Source organism: Talpa europaea (assembly GCF_964194135.1).
Source record: "Talpa europaea genome assembly, chromosome: 10".
Classification (NCBI taxonomy): Eukaryota; Metazoa; Chordata; class Mammalia; order Eulipotyphla; family Talpidae; genus Talpa; species Talpa europaea.
The window spans coordinates 75366762-75388032 of NC_140077.1; the positions used below are offsets into that span (position 1 = coordinate 75366762).

General features: G+C 40.6%; 1 protein-coding gene across 6 annotated transcripts in view; it reads right to left on the reverse strand.

Annotated features, from left to right (window-relative positions):
* Positions 1-21271, reverse strand: part of PPP1R12B (protein phosphatase 1 regulatory subunit 12B) — a gene marked incomplete at both ends in the record, with an annotated part of 173196 nt that overhangs the window by 66061 nt on the left and 85864 nt on the right. For 5 of the 6 annotated variants that reach the window (XM_084246413.1, XM_084246409.1, XM_084246411.1 and 2 more), the window contains 5 exons: positions 490-531; positions 1557-1660; positions 1764-1953; positions 3776-3973; positions 8196-8286. In XM_084246413.1, coding sequence (XP_084102539.1) covers positions 490-531; positions 1557-1660; positions 1764-1953; positions 3776-3973; positions 8196-8286 — 625 coding nt within the window. Of the gene's footprint in view, positions 1-474; positions 532-1556; positions 1661-1763; positions 1954-3775; positions 3974-8195; positions 8287-21271 lie in introns of all 6 variants that reach the window. The other variant, XM_084246412.1, reaches the window with a different exon arrangement.

Sequence of the window (21271 nt, forward strand, 5' to 3'; positions counted from 1 at the left end):
TAACTGCGGAGAAAAGTTGGATGCCAGACCTTAAAGGGTCTGAGTTGTAAAAGATCAGACACTGAGCCTTATTTCAAAGTAAAATATAAATGACTTTTGGACTCTTTGATGTCTTCACATTTATGTTCCTCTTTATTAGTGTAATCCATAAGAGAAACAGTATCACTCTTTACTTTTCTTCCAAAGATTTCAAGGTACTTTACATAATCCAATAACACTTATGAGAGAAAAAGATGGATTCTGTAACTGCTAGGGAGGTCAGCAACAGGCATAGAAAAATGTAGGAAAGTTGTTCAAGAGCATGGGGATTGTTATACCATAGAAAAGAAGCATCAACCAAGCATTCTCTGCCTTTCTCAGAGGAATGTCTATCTCCAATCTCTCTCTTCTATTCGAATCTGCACAGGTCTGCTTTTTCCTCTATTAAATCACATGCACAGGAGCAGGGCTGAGTCATAAAGGAACATGCCTCACTGGCTTGTCACTTACCCACTTCTCTTTTACTTCTTCAGAGACATCAGTTTCATCATCCTGAAAAGCAAGGAAGAAGAAAAACAAGAGGATCATGGTCATAGACATCCTTGAAAACAACAAGGTCTGCTCTCATCAATTATGCATTTGGCAGTTCAAACAGGCAGTGAGAATTGACTGCCAAGTAATGAATGATCTGTTAGTGCTGCTTTTAACAGCTGCCAGAGGCAGGGAGTCTAGGAACATCACCTGTAGTCAAACACATCACGTGGTCCACAATTGGAAAAGGGGTATCTTTAAGAAAATATGGGCTTTATTTCATCTTTGTCAACAGGTATTAGTCTATCTGGTCCTAAAACAATGACATATTTTTATCTAAAGAACAGTTTCTAATAGATGACTATTGATGTTTTATTTCCTGTCTCACTCAAATGAGTCACTTAACTACTGATCTCTTCATTATTGGCCACCTGATTTTTTAAAATGCCAATAACAAGGCTGAGTGAGGATATAGAACAAGAAGGTGACTTACAGTGCTAAATGTGTATTTCTAGTCAGCAGGCATGGGTGTACCTGTTCTTACTTTAAAGTCAATCTCTTTTGCATTATTTGCTCCTTTTTTCCTCCAGAATAAAATCAAGTTAGATGTACTTGTATTACTTACAGATTTCAAGTTATTTGAAATTCCTGTTGTTCTACTAAAATATTTAATCAGAAATTCTGCTTACATGGGGTACTAAGATATTACTGACTACGGGACTTTTAGCAATCCTTCCAGAAATCTAGGGAGGACTGCTAAAATTTGACAAGTTCATTTACTTTTTATATTTGTTTATGTGGTTGTTGTAAATTTCCAGTTTTTTCATTCTTCACCAATGGTTTCTGAGTGCCTACTATGTGCTTGGCACTGTGCTAGCTGCTTAGCATCCAATAGGAACATACACATACTAGTTGGTCTTCTTTCCTTTTCCTCAGTAATACTTCTTAACAGTCTGCAAGTTCATGCACCATGTGGGACTCTTTTTCTTTTGAACTCCCCTCGGCAGCCAAGGGCACATGAGCTACCTCAGCACATGTCTACTCACATCTCTTGTCCAGAAGTTGATGCCCGTGCCTCTCCGTCTCTCCTTGCGCCTCCTGTCACGGAGCCTGTTAGAGGACTGATCATCTATGTCTGCTTCTTCACTCTCTGGACAGAGGTAAATAAAGTATGAATTTTAGAAATCTGGGGCATATGCACTGGGGGTGGGGTGGGGGGAGGGGAGGCTTGCATTTCCTGGAACTCTACCTACCATTTTTGTCCATTTCCTTTGCAGATGCAGCGTTTGTGGCAGTCTCTGAGCTCTCCGAATCAGGGTCTGAAGATCTATTTGTCCGAAGCAGATGGGAACTGGTGTAGAGAGAGGATCTTGATGCAGAAGGAGACACTGGTGATGTGGGTTTGTCTGGCTGACCGGGACACCTCAGGCGACGATAGACAGGCTGGAAATTATCCGTCGGATGTGAGAGGTCAAGTATAACCAGAGGATAAGGATAGCAGATTTACTAAAAATGGCTTTTTCTCTGTAGCAAGAGACTTAGTAGTAGTAGCTGTTCAATAAAAAGCTATAATGCCAGTAAATCAGCAAGAAAGGAAACAACTTCTGGCTCCTATGGCGGTAGCATCATCATGTTGATAGAAGCCCAAGAAAACTGTTCCTAAATAGACTAAAGGGGACAAAATAGCACTAACCTTGTTGATAAAAATTCCTCTGATCTTGGAGTAAAAATAGGAAGTATGATGGTGTTTTAGGATAAAGAGCTGAGAGGTCATGTTGACATTGGAAAATTAAAAGTTCAGGAATATGTAGGAGCTATTTGGTCTCTTCTCTGAGCATTCTACTAATTTCTGAAAACTCTAGGGCCAGGTTTATTGAAACTTTAAAAATCCCATTTTTCTGCTTGGAATTGTTTTTCTGAGAGGATAGAACCTGACAACAGGCCTTAACTTGGTTTATTGAAGATGCAGAGATAGAGAAATTCTTATTAACATAGAGATTATATACATGTTTATAAAATACAGAATAACTAATAAAATGCAGTAAGCTTTGGAGTCAGATAGAACTTGTTAAAAATCTAGCTTCAGCACTTACTAGCTATGTAACCTTAAATAATGACTTAACTTTGCTGGGCCTCAACTTCCTTCTATATAAAATAGGGATAATATCTTCCTCAGAGAGAGTTGTGAGGATTAAATGAGATAATGTGCTAGAAGCTTAAAATAGCACCTGCTAATAAGTACTCAATAAATAGTAGCTGATACAACAAATAACAGAAGTTCAGTTTATGCAGCCTAACCATTCAGAGTTTGGACAAGAAAGAAATTCCTTTTTCTTATAACTATGGTGATTGTAAAATTTATCACAACTGTGACACTCTGAGAGTGAAAGGAGGGCTATTGATAATCACGTAACGTAACATAGGTAGCTGGAACATCTTAGTAAACCAGGAGTTATATTCACCCTGAATATAATACTATACCTTTGACTACCAATCCCTCTTGAGAAGTAGCAAGCAAGGCAAAGTGTCCATCCCGACAGTGACATCTTGTGGTCGGGGACGAAGGTGCTTTGTAAACTCAAGTTTGCTGGCATTTGGAGATTAAGACAATAATTAATGCCTGTGGACCCAGGCTGCCTTTGTTTGAATTCTTGCTTAGTCACTTCTTAGCTATCTGAAATGTGGGGAAACTTACTTAACCTCTCTGTGACTCAATTTCCTCATATTTAAAATAGGAATAAAAACATCTACCTGGGGGCTGTTTTGAAGGTTAAACAAATGAATACATATGACATAGTATAAATAGTGCCTGGTGCAAGCAATGAGTAAATGCTTAATTTCTATTTGTATTTTATTATACTGTGACTAGTCTTTTTAGAATAGAAGAGATTCTATTAAAGATGAAATTAACTTAAATTCTTTGAAGATTACATTTACGTAATTTAAAAATTTAGTTAATGTGGCAATCAGTTCATCAGGCTGTGTGTCTGTATATAATACAATGGTTTATGTCAATATTTACGTCTCATTAAAACTGGGGGTCAAGCATTAGTTAATTCTCGGAGGAAGAAAATGACTATTTAAGGCTGACATCCTCTGAATTCTTTCAGTCACACAGGTTTGCCAACTAAAGACAGACATAAATAGATTTTTCTGTAATCTGTCCACTTCAAAGTAGCAAAGCACTTGAATTATCAGTGAGGAAGAATTTCCCACATGAATTACCCAGCTTTTAGTACAGTAAATGCCAACAAAAGCAGCTCACCTCTTCATCCAGACTCCCGCCCTGTCGGTCCTCCCCAGCTTCCTTTGATGCTGCTGCTGAGGACTCATGTTTCTCAGTGCTCCCCTCAAGTCCCTCAGTGCCTCTGGGCTTTGGGCTGGGCTGATCCTGAGCTTGCCGCTCTGCCCTCGATCGGCTGAAAGTCCTTTCTGCTTCCTGAAGGTCCGTTAGGGTTACACCCTGGGAACATATTACAAGGTCAGGGAAGTTTCACTCTAATCATGGAGTAACTCTTGATGAATGAGAGTAGGGAAACTCCCTAAAAGATTCAACAGTATCAAATTTCAAATGAAGCTTCCAAAATGCATGAGGCCATTTCAAACAAAATATGAGTGAACATTCCAGTGTGCAGAGAACCCAGATCTGAATGAGGTATGTTTCAAACATAGTATTTGTTTTTCCAATTTGAGTTCCAGAAAATAGGTCAACGGGGAAGCTTGCCTGGCTAGATGCACGTCCTCCTGCCAGTAGTTCTCAACACCTTCATTTTAATGTTCCCTATCCTTCCTGAGGGCAAGTGTTTACCAACAGGGAGTCTCTAAATAGCAGATACCAGGAAAACTTGATTTTACTCAAGAAAATCAGACTTAAAAGAAAGACTAGCTAGACTCAAAAAGGTGAAGATTCAGAACCAGGCTAGAATAAAAGCACCACTCCTTCTCATCCCACCTCCCCCAAAAATCTCTAAACTGGCTTTTCTGTATCATCATTTCCCAAGTAACGAGGGAATCACACAGAGATATTCCAGCAATAAATGTTTTCCCCAGGCTCACAGGGGCAGCAGGACATAAGCAAAGCAAATAATGAAGAGACATGTCTAGGAGAAGGGGACAGGTGAGGAAGGGAGCGAGGTGATTCTAATTCAAGCAGTTATGTGCTAAGTCCTCAGAAGAGGGAAGTTCCAAAGCTGGAATGCAGTTAAGCAAGTGTTATATCCATAACTTGATTTTTTAAAAAACTGTTCATTAATTTAGGGGGCCTCCCTGGTGGCGCAGGCGGTTGAGCGCAGCGCTGTGAGGATGTCTGCAGCCTCTGCGGTGCCGCTTCGATCCCCACCGGCTGCGAAGCAATCCACTTGGCAGGGCAGACCTCTCCTGTCTTGCCCTCTACTCCCCTCAGCAGTATATTTCAGTTGTTCTGCCTGTTCTGTCCCTTGCTCTGTCTCTGGTGGATCCTCTCACCCTCCAGCGCATCTGGCTTGTACCCCGGTTCTTGTATAAATAAAATAAATCTTAAAAAAAATTGTTCATTAATTTATTCCCTCATCCTCTTCATGAGGAGTTAAGTGTCTTATTAAGCACTGTGTCTACAAAGACAAATCAATTGATTCCTTACTCAAAAACCTTTCAGTCTAGCGGAAAAGATAAGAAAATAGATGAGTATAATGGAATATAAGTATAAGACAAAACATCTGATCCCGCAAATTCTACTTCTGGGTATGTACCCAAAAGAACTGAAAGTGGGGTGCCGAGGAGATCATTTGTATACACTGAAGCAGCTTCACTTCCGCTGGGGCTTCTCCCGCCTCCTTTTTATTTTTTATTTTTTGCAGAGGTGGGAGAAATAGACTGAAGCCAGTTAAATAGGGTATTTAACTGTCAACTAAAATGTCAAGATAATCTCATTATTCACAACAGCCAAAAGGTGGAAGCAATCCAAGTGCCTATCAACTGATGAATGCATAAGCAAAATGTGAGTATAGTCATGCGTCATTGAATCAGGGGCTTATCTCCTCAGAAATGCATCGTTAGGCAAATTCGTCATTTTGTGACGTTATAGAGGGTAATTGGTGGCTATCAAGCGAGGTGATATGTTGTGGCATGTGGCAACAACTGTGGTGTCTACAGTCAACTGTTGACCAAAACATAGTCAAGCAACACATGACTGTCTATACATTAAAAAAATGTTACTTTTAAAAAGGAAGAAAATTATTACACCTGCTACAACATGGATGAAACTTGAAGACATTACACCAAGTGAAAAAGTCAGTCCCAAGATGACAAATATTCTGATTCCACTCATAAGAGGTACATAGTCAAGTTCATGGAGACAAAAGGTAGAATGCTGGGAGGGGTGTTATTGTTTAATGGGTAAAGGTTCTAAGTTTGGGAAGGTGAAAAGTGTTCAGGAGATGGATGATGGGCTAGTTACAAAATAAGGTGAATGTACTTAATGCCATTGAACTGCACACTTAAAAGAGGTTATGTGTATATGACCACAATAAAACAAAAGTATAGTCAATCTTGGTCCTCTTGGAGGTTACATTCTATTAGGGGAAACAGGCAAAAATTCATTGAAGAAAACCAAGTAATTGATGTACTAAACTATAAAGGAAGGACACGATCTACTGTGGGAGGGTCAGGGAAGATAGCAAGGAAAGTTTCGCTGTTATATATAATGTTCCTTTTTCAGTCCTGAACTTTTTTACATGACATCTATAACATTTAAAACTGTTGAACTTTCGGGGCCTCCCCGGTGGCGCAGCGGTTGAGCGCTGGGTTGCGAAGCTGCCCGCAGCCTCTGCAGCGCCGCTTCGATCCCCGGCTGCTCCCCGGCCACCGGAGGAGGGTCCCACATGGCGCGCAGACCTCTCCCTGCCGCCCGCTGCTCCCCTCAGCAGTGTACTTCGGTCCTTCTGCCTGCTCTGCTCCCCGCTCTGGCTCTGGTGAATTCTCTCGCCCTCCCACGCTTCTGACTGTACCCAGTGCTTGTATAAATAAAATAAAAAATAAAAATAAATCTTTAAAAAAAAAAAAAAACTGTTGAACTTTCCCCTTTCACTAGAAACTGACTATTCATTCACTTCTCTGTCACCACTATTTCCTGATTTACCTTCCTCCTCTGGCTATATTCCTTTTCATTCTGCTTCATTGGCCTATTCACATCCTCTGCCTCCTTAAATAACACTTATTTATAGCTTTGTCTCTATCTCATTGCCATTACAACCTAAGCTTGTGGTTCTATTATTTCCAGAGTGGACAACAGTAACAGTTTCTAACAGGACTCCCTGCTTCCAGATTTGATGAACATACTTTTGCCCAGCAACCCCATCAATTCTCTGCACAGTGATTTTTACAAAAATACAATGTAGAGTCTATCAAACTCTTCCTTACTTTTTTAAAAAAAGATTTATTTATTTATGCATACAAGAACAGGGGTAAAGGCCAGAAGTGTGGGTGGTGAGAGGATTCACCAGAGAGAGAGTGGGGAGCAGAACAGGCAGACTGACTGAAATACACTGCTGAGCGGAGTAGTGGTCAAGATAGGAGAGGTCTGCTGCACCATGTGGGTCAGCTCCCTGGCCGGGGATGGAACTTGACTGTGCTGCAGAGGCTGTGGCTAGCTTCATGGTGTTGCGTCTTAACCCCTTGCGCCACCAGGGAGGCCCCCAAACTTTTTCTTACTTTAACGGCTCCTTTAGGGATTCTTTTTTACTCTCTTTATAATGTTTTTATTGAGCTAAAACTACACACAGAGTAGGGTAACCGTCACCATGAATTTCAGAACATTATCATCACCCCATAAGGGAACTCCACATCCATCAGGAGTCACTTCCCACTCCTCACTCTCTCTAGCCCATGGCAACCTCTGATCTGTTTATTCTGGGCATTTTCATATAATGCAGTCATATCTGGTTTCTTTCACTTTGCACAATACTTTCATACAGTTCATCCACATTGTCTCATTAGCATGCACTAGCAGTGATTTCTTTTTATTACCAAATATTATTCCATTGTGTGGATATACAGCATTTGTTTATGTAACAATTTGGAAACCTGGGATGTGTATGTTTCAGTTAACTCTGTTCAATGGCTCAGCTTGGATCTACCACTCCCACAATTGCTGAGGACCCCTGAGGTACAACCAGCCACACATGCTAAATACTTTCTGTAGCTGGGAGGCCAGGGCTCAACTCTACAGCAAGTTTGCAAACTCTGTACATAAATATGGTCTCTACAGTAAATAAACTCTGGCCAGAAATAACACTGAATTTTGAGTCTTGCTATTATAAACACTTGCATACAAGTTTTTATGTGGACATACATTTTCATTTCATATATACCTATCAGTAGAATTGCTAGATCATGTGGTAACTCTAGGTTTAACATTTTGAGGAGCTGTCAAATGGTTCTCTTTGGGGGATTAAGATGTGGTCCTTTCCATGTAAGTGGAATGGTTAATCTTAGGAAGGAAAGGAGATAAACCATGTCTGAGCCTGGAGGAGAGAAGTGGGACCAGGTAGATGTAGCCATAAGTTCATCCGATTCTGTGGGGTATAGGACTGAACACAGGTGAAAGCTTTGATACTGAATACTGAGGAAGCTCATCATACTACTCTTCAATTGTATCCCAAAGGAAAAGTAGAGCACAAAAGGACCTAAAGGCAAGAGTTCATGCGTACTTGAGTAGACCTTCGAGTCTGCCGAGCTTGTCTGGAGCGTGCTTTCCGTAAAGACTCTGCTTCTTCATCCCGTACAGGAGTCAGATATGACCTGTAGAGAAATAAAATAGCAGATAAAAGATCTCTGCTGCATGTACATGAGTATTGACAAGGTGCTTTCACATATTGAAGTCTACACTCTAAGAATGAACTTAGGCGACCACAATTGTAATCATTTTAGGTCTATTACTGAATAACAATGTTACCTTGGGTGAGTGTTTTAATATCTCCTTAGGCCTTGATTGACTCATATGAAAAATACAAATAATTTTATCATCTCTATCTGGAATGAGATCAAATGACTTCTTGAAGTCATCAATCTTTGATTCTGTTCTTTTTCTAAGTTTTCCCTTTCCCCTATAGCTATGTTTCTAGGCTGATATCACAGTTCTTTTTGGCCTGTCTGAAATAACCTTTGCATATGTATCTTTATACACAAGACTTAGTGCTAGGAATGACAAGCTGTTTTATAAGACTATTAAGTATTCTGTAACTGATGACCACAGCATTCTGAATACTACAAAGACATATACTCTTTTTTTTTGTTTTTGGCTTTTATTTATTAATTTAACTTTTAAACTATTGACCTGACATTGGTTTACAACACTATATGTCTTGAATTGAAAGTCCAGAAATCAAACCACACATATATGGTCAATAAATCTATGACAAAGGAGCAAAGAATATACTCTGGAACAAGGATAGCCTCTCCAATAAATGGTGTTGGGAAAACTGGACCACCACATGCAAAAGAATGAAACTAGACCACCATCTCACACTATACACAAAAACCAACTCAAAATGGATAAAAGACTTGAATGTAAGACCTGAAACCATGAAATACATAAAAGAAAACACAGGCAAAACACTCCAAGATATAAACCTCTGAAACATCTTTGCAGTCTCTTCTCCAGAAGCAAGGAAAACAAAAGAGAAGAAAACAACCAGGAATAACCAAGCTAAAAGGCTTCTGTACAGCAAGAGACAGTAACCAAAATGAAGAGACACCCTACTGAATGGGAGAAAATATGTGCACACCATACAACTGATCAGGAATTGATATCAAAGATCTACAAAGAGCTCACACACCTCAACAAAAACAATGCAAACAACCCAGCCAAAAAAGCTAAAAAAGACACTTCTCCATAGAAGAAATGCAATGGCCAACAGGTATATGAAAAAAATATTCAATATCACTAATTATCAAGGAAAGGCAAATCAAAACCACAAGAAGATACTACCTCACACCTGACAACAACAAACGCTGGTGAGGATGTGGAAAAAAAGGAACTCTTTTACACTGCTGGCAGGATACAAACGGGTCCAGCCACTGTGGAAGCTGTGAGGAGGTTCCTCAAAACACTAAAAATGGAACTGTCATGTGACCTGTGATTCCACCCCTAGGAATCTACCCAAAGGACATAAAACATTAACTCGAAATTATTGCAGCACTATTTACAATAGCCAAGATAATGGAAACAATCTAAATGCCCCAAAGCAGGTGAGTGGATCAAGAACATGTGGTATATCTACACAATGGAACACTACTCAGCGATCAAGAAAGATAAACTCATGCCATTTGGGGCAATATTGATGGCATTGGAAGGGATTATGCTAAGTGAAGTAAGTCAGAAGGGAAAAGGAAAATATTGGATGGTCTCACTTATAGGTGGAATATAGGGAAACAGATCAAAGGGTCAGGAAAAAGATAAAACTTACAAGCTGACCATAGATCTGAGGTACACAGCAGGGGAGGGGGAGAACTCAAAACTGGGGAGCACAAGAGACTATGGTCACGGGTGCTGTGGTGGCAGCAGAACTATGGGAACTACACCTGAGGGGAGAAATTAAATGCTGTACAGAAATGAACAGTGATATAAAAAAAGAAATAAATTTAATAAAGAGAACTACACCATATATTTTAGGTAGTGGTTCACACCTCTTCAAATATGTTTCCATACCATGCCCGCAGGGATGTTGCTCATACTCAACTTGGGTCTTTTCCTGTTTGAAGCTAATCAGTTAAGTATTCTTCTCTCTTCAGTACATATTTTAAATGTAGGATCCCTTAAAGCTATTTTAAAAACCAACTTCCTAAAGGTACATTCCAGAAGAAAATTTTATTCTCTCCTCATTTTAGGGAAAACAACTTTGTTCTCTCTTTGGAAATCACGGTTATTTTTCTTTCATTCTTCTACTTTATTTTATTCAGATAGCCCTTTGAACTTCCTGCTCCCAGTACAGTTTTTCACACACAACACCACAATAAAAAAAGCTTTCTTCCATCCAGTATCTTGGACCCATGCTGTGGATTTACAGAGCAAGACATTTCTTTTCCAAATCTAGCAGTGACAGGAATTAGTGGAAAAGCCTAAATGATCACACTTCTTCAAGCATCTCCTGATGTTTCCAAAGTTTGCCATAATCAATACTGTGTCTTGGGAAAGGAGGATTTTTACACTCACAGAGGTTGCCATGAACACGCTATAAGACTGCTGTGAACAAACTGTCCGTGACAGGTAATCTCAGTTGCTAACTTCTCTAGTAGGGGATGCAGTTCTCCAGTTGCCCTAGGAGGCAGGTTTTAGTTACATTTTCCTGTGTCTAATAGGAAATAGCTTCTACTTCTAATTGGGAGTGTGAAGCTACCACTGGAGCAAAGGAGAAGGAACAAGTACTGGGCTTCTGGTTTCAGCTCTGCCATGAATTTGTTTGACCTTAAGAGAACCGATTTCCTGGAATCTTCATGGTTTCATTTATAATAAGGGACTAAGTCTATAGCTTTTAAAGTCCCATCTAGCTTTAAACCATAGTGAATCCATATTTATACTGATTCTGGAAAAGTAGCCTCTAAGTCTTCTCAATAAAATGCCAATCATTGGTTTACTAAACATCCTCTGTTCCATAGATCACTTTCTTCAGCACGGTCCATGGAACTTTGTATAGTAATGGAAAAGTTGTGCACCTTCACAGTCCAATATGGTGGTCACTGGTCACATGTGGCTACTGAACATTTAAAACGTGGCTAGTATGATGGAAGAACTGAATATTTAATTTAAATCTAAAGAGCCACACCTGGTTATTGGCTATCACATTGGACAACACAGTTCCATGAGTCCTGAAAATCCAATTAAGAAACATTACTATCAAGTCTTCTCCCTAAACCTGAAAACCAGACCCAGTTCCTGTAGCAAACCTAACAGAATATTGCCAAGAACGCAGCTAGCCAGCTAAGTTTAAAGCAAATTGATTTTATTTTCTTCGCAAAGATATTCATTTTTCTTCTACATTTCTCAGAGGCATTCTTACAATAATTTTGCATTTTTATATGTGGCACTTTTAAGTTGATGAGGTAGCACTGGGGCCCTCGCCTTTATAGCATTTCTAGATACAGCACACAGGAACAAGCTCACAGATACGACAGCTTCACAGCTACTTTTTCCCTAATCACAGCATTTATACCCTGCTGTCCCCATATGCCTTACCCAGCACCATCTGACTTTCCCTCTGCCCCCTTGGACAAAGAGAGCTCCAAGAAAACATACTGTTACCTCCTCGTGTAGGCCTGCATAGCAGAATGAAGGTCAAGAGATGAGTGGAGACGAATGGCAAGAAAGGTAAGTGGCTGCTGGGAAAGACTGCAGTCTCAGCACCCGGTCTCCCTTGGAAACTAGAAAAGGCTTGCACTGCCACTGCTATCCAGCAAGCCAGAGGCGAAGCCTGTAATTTGCTAAGAAGCTGCTACTAAGGAGGAGGAGGAGGAAGAAGGGGAGGAGAAAAGGGGATGAAGGCAAAACCTTGGGGCTCAGTAGAGCCAAGGCTGCTAATAGTTCCCAAAATACCATTCCATTAGATGCATATTTTATACACTGTACCAAACCAATCAATACTACTTCTCATTTCATAAACAGGGAGTGGGAGGTGGGAGGAATTCTTCATGTGGAAGAAGATAGAGCAAGAGAGCAGCATTCTCCTTCTGGATATTATTTCACCTGTCCTCGGGCTATCCTAGTTGCTGCACCCATCTGAATGAGCGGTAAATACTGCCTCACTAGAGGCTCAGGCCTAGCCAACTGGCTAAGTCAAAGGTGGTAAAGAGACAGATAAAAAGAAACGTATGACAGACAAATGCAGGGACAAATTTCAGATCTGGTATAAATGGGTTAAAGCTAAATAGAGGGAGATAGTAAGTTCGGTTCAAATTGACAAGCTCTGGCCGCGAAGCAACCCATATGGCAGAGCAGACCTCTTCTGTCTTGCCCGCTGCTCCCCTCAGCAGTGTATTTTGGTCATTCTGCCTGCTCTGTTCCCCGCTCTGTCTCTGGTGAATTCTCTCATCCTCCTGCGTATCTGGCCTATACCCCGGTTCTTGTATTAAAAAAAAAATTGACAAGCTAACTACAGATGAGGCAGGTTTCTGCATCTAATGTGTGTCATACATCAGGATGTGATCTGACTTCAAGTGTAGGGAGGAATGCATTCAAATGCTCATGTTTCTGACTGGGCTTTCTAGTTCTACACTGAAAATCAGAGCTTAAGCTTAAGCAAGGAACAAAAGTTACAACTCCACTAATCAGAATGATCAAAAAAAGGGGGCTCGGTGGGTTTGGAGGCAAGTCCCTTAGCTGAACTAAGTATTTCCTGAACTCTTAAGACCAGCAGTTCTCAATAAAAGACACTGCCCTCCTCCTGGAGGCAAAGTAAGAATTACCTAGCCCAAAATGTTAATGGAATTTGCAAACTTTTCTATAAAGCCCAAATAGTAAATCTTTTAGGCTATGTGGGGCTCTCCAACAATTTTTTTTTTTTTAGTGCCAAAGCAATGACAGACGATGTATAGATGAACAGCCAGGCTGTGTGCCTAGTACTTGCCTAGAGGCAGAACTGAACTGCTGCAGTAGAAACCATGTGGCCCACAAAGTCTAAAATATTTGCTGTCTGGTCCTTTAAAGAAAAAGCTTACTGCCTCTGCTCTAGACTCTAAATTATATAGCAAACTACAGCTTAAAGAACTTTTTTTGTTTTATAGATGCTGATGTTTCTGTGACCTGCCTTAGTCAAATACTGTATCATCCTGAATTCTTGTAGTTCAGAGCATTTGTTCTGTTAAAAATATTCCAGTTCAAGTGCCAAAGCCACTTTCACAACGACAGTGTTTTACTTATGTAGGTCACTCTACAGTGAGTTCACTCGTTGGAGCAGGTGTTCCGGATGCCAAGAATGGCAGATTCAAGCATTGAAAAGGTCAGCGAGTGCTGCTTTATTTCATGCCCATAGGCTATACCAACTGGATCTGGCCAACTGTCACAAATATTACTGACCACAAAATAGACCAGGTCAAATTCATCACTAATTTTTTTTCTTAAACAAGAAAGTCAACACAAAATATTAGCAGAAATGATCCAATTCTCAAATAACTGGGGGAATGGTTTTGGGACACTCATATGATAGACTACTATGTAGACATTACAAGACAAAGTAAAAACGGCTCTAGATATACAACTTGTAAAATATAACCAGAATATGTAAAGAACTCATAACAGCTCTTAAAAGGGAGTAAACCCTAGCAGAAAAAAAAAGATCAGCAAAGCATATAACCAGGGAATTTACAAAACAGAAGATCTGAAAAGCTTACATACATTAGAAGAAAATGTTCAGTTTCATGAGTAATCAAGAAAATGCAAATTAAAATAAGGTGAACCCACTTGATCTTCTTTAAATTTGTAAAAACAAATAACAATTGACATTAACAAATGGAACTTTAGTTGCAAAGACTAGTAACTCATACATTGCTTGTCAAAGTATAAATAGGAGAGAACCTGGCATTCTCAAGTAAAGAGGGGCTTGCTCTTTAGATCCAGAAATTCACTAGGAAATAACTACTCTTGAGAAACTCTTGCATATTTGTATATGGAACAAGAACAATAGTGTGCTCATCAGCATCATAGTACTAACTAAAATAAAAGCAAATGTCCATTAGCAAATAAGAACTGTAATCTATGCACACAATGTACTAAAATGAACATTTCCTGAGCATTTATTTTTTTAAAAGATTTTATTTATTTATGCATACAAGAGCTGGGGTACAGGCCAGAGATGCAGGGGTGGTAGTGAGAGGATTCACCAGAGACAGAGTGGGGAACAGAACAGATAGACAGACTGAAATACACTGCTGAGGGGAGCAGCAGGCGAGACAGGAGAGGTCTGCTTCGCCATGTAGGTTGCACCCTGGCTAGCCAGGGATCTAACTCGTGCTGCAGAGGCTGCAGATTGCTTTCATAGTGCGGTGCTTAACCCCTTGTGCCAACAGGGAGGCCCTCCTGAGCATTTAAAATGAACAAATAATGCTGAGTGAAAACAGCAGGTTTCAGGAAATGTGCATAATGTCACAGTTTACAAAAAGAATGAAAGCATGTAAAAGAAGTGTGTACATATGTGAAATAATATCTCATAAAACTTTGAGAATGATAAATACTAAATTCAGGATCATGACTCCCTCTAGGGAGACAGTCAAAGGATGACGCTGAGGAGACATAAGCAGGGCTTCAACTACATTTCTAATAAAAAATTAAGGCACTTAAAAAATGAAGGCAAATATGGCAAAATGCCAGACTTTGATCAAGCTGGAAAACTGATATATTGGCTGTTTGTAATAGTTTATAATTAACTTTATTATTTATTTATTTTTTAGAAAGATTTATTGATTGATTGATACATACATACATACAAGCACTGGGTACAGTCAGAAGCGCGGGAGGGTGAGAGAATTCACCAGAGCCAGAGCGGGGAGCAGAGCAGGCAGAAGGACCGAGGTACACTGCCGAGGGGAGCAGCAGGCGGCAGGAGAGGTCTGCGCGCCATGAGGGACCCTCCTTTGGTGGCCAGGGAGCAGCCGGGGATTGAACCGGCGCTGCAGAGGCTGCAGCAGGCAGCTTCGCAACCCAGGGTTCAACCGCTGCGCCACCGGGGAGGCCCTATAATTAACTTTAAAAGAAAAACTACATACAGCATGATCTCAAAATAAAGAGAATATATATATATATATATGGTTAGATTGTGGATAACATATTTTCTACTCAAAATATGCTTATTGTGGAAAGCTTTGTAAACTTCAAGATCTTTGACATTTTTAGAGTTAAAAAATTTTAGCTTAAAAAATTATCATTAAATTCAAAAGAAAGTTTTAAAATAAGCCATACAAAAAAAGCTTGCTTCCCACACTTAAAAAGAACACTTTATTACCCTAGTTGGTGGTGACGGACAAAACATAGGTACTTTCCAGGATAGTTAAACATGCCAGAAAAAAGCCCTTCGGTCAGCTTCAAGACTGAGAGCGTGTGAGAGTGCAGAGTCAGCCTGGGGTCCATGGCAGGTGTGCGGCTCTAACCTAGGAGAGCAGGGCAATGGGACAGACCAGTGCTGGCACCAGGTGGCTCTAAGCACTAAGACTGGAGGATTCACAGGCCCCACTGCTCTCACTGACTCTAGAAATTGGGCTCCACTACTATGGTCACAAGCAGGTGTCCCTTAGGAGAAAAGGGCATGTGGGGAGTAGGAAGAGCTCCCTAATGTGTGCATTTTTAGGGCCACATTAGCTCCCTAATGTGACCTTTATTGAACACTAACCTACTTTTCACAATCAGGTGAAAACTATAATCTCTTCCCAGAAAAAAAACAATTATGTATAACAAGATTTTGCTAACAATTTTAGGGATTTCTGAACTTCCTAAAGCTCAGGTTAAGAAGAGAAGAGTCTAGGAAGAAAGAACTCCTTAAAGGACCTGAATGAAATTTACCTTCACAGAAGGACTATAAAAAAGATCTATTTTATTATCCATTCCTTATCCATTCACCCCACTTTTCAGATGACTGAAATTCCTTTAATTAAGACTCAGGGACACTTTTTAAAAGTCAGGTTCCAGAGGCGTAACTTACTTACTGAAAGGTTGGGCGCGGTAAAGAAAAGGAGAGCCAGGCTAAATTTCTCAAAGGGAGGGAAAGTTTATTGCGCCCGAGGCGGACCTCACACACCCAAGGTGGGGGTCAGTGAAGCCGCGTTGTTAGGGGGAAGCAGTTTTATAGGGTAAGGAGGGGTCAGGTGGGAAGTTGGGTTTGTATGGCGGGAAAAGTTTGTCGGGCGAGAAAAGGTTCGTGGGGCAGGTAGAGGTTCTTTGTCTGAGAAGAGACTCGTAGGGGGAGGGGGGAGGCTCATTGTCTGAGTCCTCCAGGCAGGTATCCGCATTCCTGCCCCCCAGGTGGGCATTCCAGCCTCCAGCATGGACCTTTCACTTACAAGTAAAATGTGTCTTTCCATCCAGCACACTGGCCTATGAGCTTTGGCAAAAGTGCACAATCAAGACATAGCGCCATCACCCCCCAAATTCTCTCATTCCCCTAACCCTGACCTAAGGGAAACTGGTTATTATAGAAATTAGGGGAACATTTTCTAATTACAAAAAATACATACTGTTGAAGGAAAGTATTGACTTTTACATCCATCTAAAAACATGTAAAGGGCCTCCCCGGTGGCGCAGCGGTTGAGCGCTGGGTTGCGAAGCTCCCCGCGGCCTCTGCGGCGCCGGTTCGATCCCCGGCCACCGGAGGAGGGTCCCGCATGGCGTGCAGACCTCTCCTGCCGCCCGCTGCTCCCCTCAGCAGTGTACTTCGGTCCTTCTGCCTGCTCTGCTCCCCGCTCTGGCTCTGGTGAATTCTCTCACCCTCCCTTGCTTCTGACTGTACCCAGTGCATGTATAAACAAACAAACAAACAAATAAATAAAAATACGTGCCTCTTAAAAAAATAAATAAATAAAAACATGTAAACCAACAATGCCCATACCAAATGAAGTTTTAGCTACAACACTATATATTATAACAAAAATGAGGTAAAGATCTAGTGAAATCAAAATCCCTCCTATTTCATGCATCACCACATCCCATTCTCTGTGTTTCAGGAAAGTAGGCCTATTTATTTGTCATTACATAATTCACATGAGCATTGTGCCTTGCCTATATTCAGTGCTCCAAAATGGTAAATGAATGAAGGTTATGGATAAAATTCAGAATCTAAGTGATTATAGTTTGTCTTAGGGTTAGCCCTAATCACCTATTGATTTACTGTTTTTAAAGTTAGGTCAATAGTGTGTTTGATTGACTCACTCATATTTCCCATTGCATTCACCCAATCATTTTCAATATTCCAATTTTTTTTTTTTGCCTGTCCCAGATATTGCATATCAAAATGAAGAAGGCCTGATTTCCAGCAGGATCATGTGGAGAAGTTGTGCATATACTGTAGTGATAATTAAAATTAAAAATTCCATAAAGAGCTATGCTCTTGATAAGAAACCTGTATTGCCTAAGGGGGTAAGGAATAAAACCTCATGGGGTAGATCAAACAGATTCTAAAGAGAATGAGAAGAGTTCTCCTAGAAACAAGGAGTGGGGTGGTCAGCAGTGATTGATGAATCATTCTCCGATCTTTAAGCAGGAGGGTGAGTTGCTCAGACTTGTAGCTTAGAAAGATCACCAAGGCCACACTGCAGAAGATAGCTTGGTCAAGTGGGACAGGGGAAAGGGAGGTAGAGAGTCGAGTTAGGGAGTTAGGAGGCCCTGAGTTAACAGATGACAGTATGGATGGAGAGGACAGGATGGAACTGAAGGAGAGAAAGACAGGACTTGGGGATGAGTAAGTAACTTCTTGGTGAGGAGTAAAGAAGGCTTGTAGTTCTATTTCCAAGTTTTTAAATTGGGTGACATGTAGGACCAGTATTAAAGAGTGTAAATAATAAATGAGAAAAGATCTCTCTTTCTCTGCTCCCCCGCTCCTATATCTTTTTGAGTCAGAGGGGAGGGAATGGTTTGGTTTGCTTATACTCTTTCTAAGGGGATTTGGAGAACTCTTAAAGAAAAACATCCCTGTAATGACAATTTAAACAGATGAAGAAATGAGGGGGAAAACACAGTAAAGATTAAAATGGCCATAACCTTGAAGGCTACTCTAGCCCTCAGCCCCTGACCTAAGTAAGCACTTTACATGCATGTAGCTTCATGAAGCTCAGCAGAGAAGTCTGGGCTGACAATTGAAGAGACTGGAGTGGATGAGATGAGCTAAGGGAGAATTTTGAGAAGAGGAAAGAAGGAAGCCCAAGGAACAATATTTAAGGTTATTTGCAGAAAAAAAGGGCAAAAAGGAATAATCAGAAAAGAGAGAAGTGAAGCAGGAAAGAATGCCAGGGGACATGGTAGAGTAGAGATTTGAGAAGGCAGTAGTCAGCATACAAAGTGCCACCCAGAGTTCAAGGTAAAAGATGAAGTGCTAAAGAATCTGTTAGGAACACTGCAGGGTCCTTTGCCAGAGCAAGTTCTGGACAGGCAAGTGGGGGTGGATTTCTATTTTAATAGGTGAAGAGTGAATAGGAGGCTCTGAAGTGGGTAAAGTGACATTGCAGGACTTTTTCAAGGGAACTAAGGAAGGAAGAGAGGTGGAAACCTTTGAGGGCATTGCAGAACCAAAGGTAAGTTCTATTAAGATGGGAAAGACCAACACCTGCCAAGGACAAGTTAAAATCTTTGTGCAGGTGTATTTTTGTCATAGATATAGCTAAGCTAGCAGCTCTGATTCCCACTATTTAAGAATTTTGCATGCCAAGTGTTCTTTTAGACACTGTAAGTTTCATTATAAAGGAATTTTGTTCTTGAAGGACCCTTGAGCTAGTACTATATTTACTTATATGTCACCGAACTGTTTTCAGCACAAATGTACAGGAACTGCGAATCACATTCTATTTCCCCCTTTCAGGTTAGAAAATGAAGATTTCCTCAGAGGAAATAAGTAAAGAGCTGGGTCAGTCTACTACTCAGTATTATCTAAGAGGCTCTGGGAAATGGAGGGGGGTGGGGGCAGAAAATCATTGTTTAAAGAAGAATCAGAAATAATGATTCATTGAGGTAACTGCCATCAGCTAATTCCACTTTTAAAATACTTCTTACACTATAAATACACCTGCCCAGGCTCTGGAATTCTCCCAAAGGTAAACTATTATACCCGGCATCCCCACAAAACACTGGACAAGCTAGTTGATCTATAAGACAACTTTTCATTTGGTTTTCAAATATCCTTATTTCCCATTTAGATTTCAGAGAGGATAGGAAGTTTTTGACTTGCTTCATTCTCCAAGGTGGTATCTCCCAAGGTAAGTACTCATTTCCTAGAAGTTCTATCTTCCCCTCAAAGAAGTACCAAGAGATTCTAAGCACTGAGTTCCTGTTATTTGCTTAGAGGAAAGAATAGCCCACCTGAGACTGCTCCCTTGGACTTAGCCACTCAGCGGTGCAGATGAGCAAGCCTGGCTCTCAAGACCCAAGGATCTGCTTCTGAATCTGAGCTTTGCCATTTACTAGCTCTGTGATGGTGGCAGTTTCTATAATCCATCTGTGTCTTCATTTTCTTACATGTGTTAAGAAAATAATATTACCTACTTCACCAAATTATGAGGATTAATACATTTAGGAGGTACAAGCATAGATTAAGCTTTCAAAAATTTTCATTCTCTTACCGCAATAAAACCTTTCATACCTCCTGTGGCTTCTACATTCCTTCCTAACCTCATCCTCATTCACCTTCTCTGACCTCCTAATGTACCAGAAATTTACACTCACGGCTCTATTGCTCCTTAATATATACTCGTGACTTATTATGTGTATATTTGGTGTACTCCATGTTGAGGGCATAACCCAGCATATCTCTTTCTTATTACACCCATGGTTCTTAGCAGAATACTAAGCACATAAACAATACACCAGTCATCAAAGACTTAGAATCCAGTATTACTTACAGAACTCTTAATCCCACTGATTAAACAATGAGAAACTGAAACTAAACGAGTGGCTTGCCTGAGAATGCATCAATTTTGTGCTCGGCTGGAGGGTAAATTAGGTGTCTTGCCTGGAAGCGCATGGAGCTTTACACTTTGCGTGTGCTGTTCCACGGGGAGGTACACGAAAGCGGAAGTCCACAAAGGGCCTCCACATGCTAGGAAACATTTGAACTCCCCATGTCAAAACACTTAACATGAAATAGTGCAGATATACTTATCTGCAGACTGATCCAAACACAGAAGAGGGTCTTTGGAGGCATGACACCCCACAGATCACCGGACATTCCTCTCCTGCCATCTAGTGGGCATAGGCTTGCTATGCTGGGAGTTACTTTCACTTGAGAAACAATTTTATTCAATAAACATTTGATCAACACCTACAATGTAAAAACCAATAAAATAAATAAAAGCACACTGTAGTAATAAAGAGATCCAACACATGATTTAATTAAAGCAGTCCTAAGAGCAGCGCTACAGAAGAACACCGAAGAGAGAATATTGTTTTCACCTGGAACTGAAGGAGCAGGCAAGTAAAACATGTTCAGGAAGTGTCTAGGTTTTCTACCTGGGTACAAAAAGTGATGAAATTACCAAAGCTATAGAGTAGAGAGGAAGGGATAAGAAGAATAGAGAGAAGAGTACGGTTCTGAGTTATCAGCTGATTTCAAAAACGCCTGACCGCATGATTTTGAATTTTGTCTAGAAACTGGTCCTCTATGCATATAAGATCAATTAGGAAACCTCTCAACTTGCATAGATGAGAAAACATTGACTTCCTTTAAGATTCAATCTGATTATACAGTTCTGTTATAGGACAGGGAGAGGGTCAGCCCAAACCCTGCAAACCTGCCTATTCTAAATGGGTTCTGCCATCCGCCGCATCAGCACAAAACATATAAGACTTTAATGGGAAGGAACTTTAATAAAACTAGGAAACAATACAGGTAAGGCAAAGAGTCTAATTTCTAAATGAAGCACCCAAAGTTACCCGTCCCCTCGTGGGTAAAAGTCCATCCAAATGGGATTGGCCCAGAGCAAAGCCCCAAAGCCTGCCACAAGTCTAAAGCATCTTCCAGTGGGGACCCACAGCAAAGGGTCAGAAATAACCAGACAAGCCCGGAAGGAAAAGAGCAAAATCAACATCAAGATAAAAACTGCC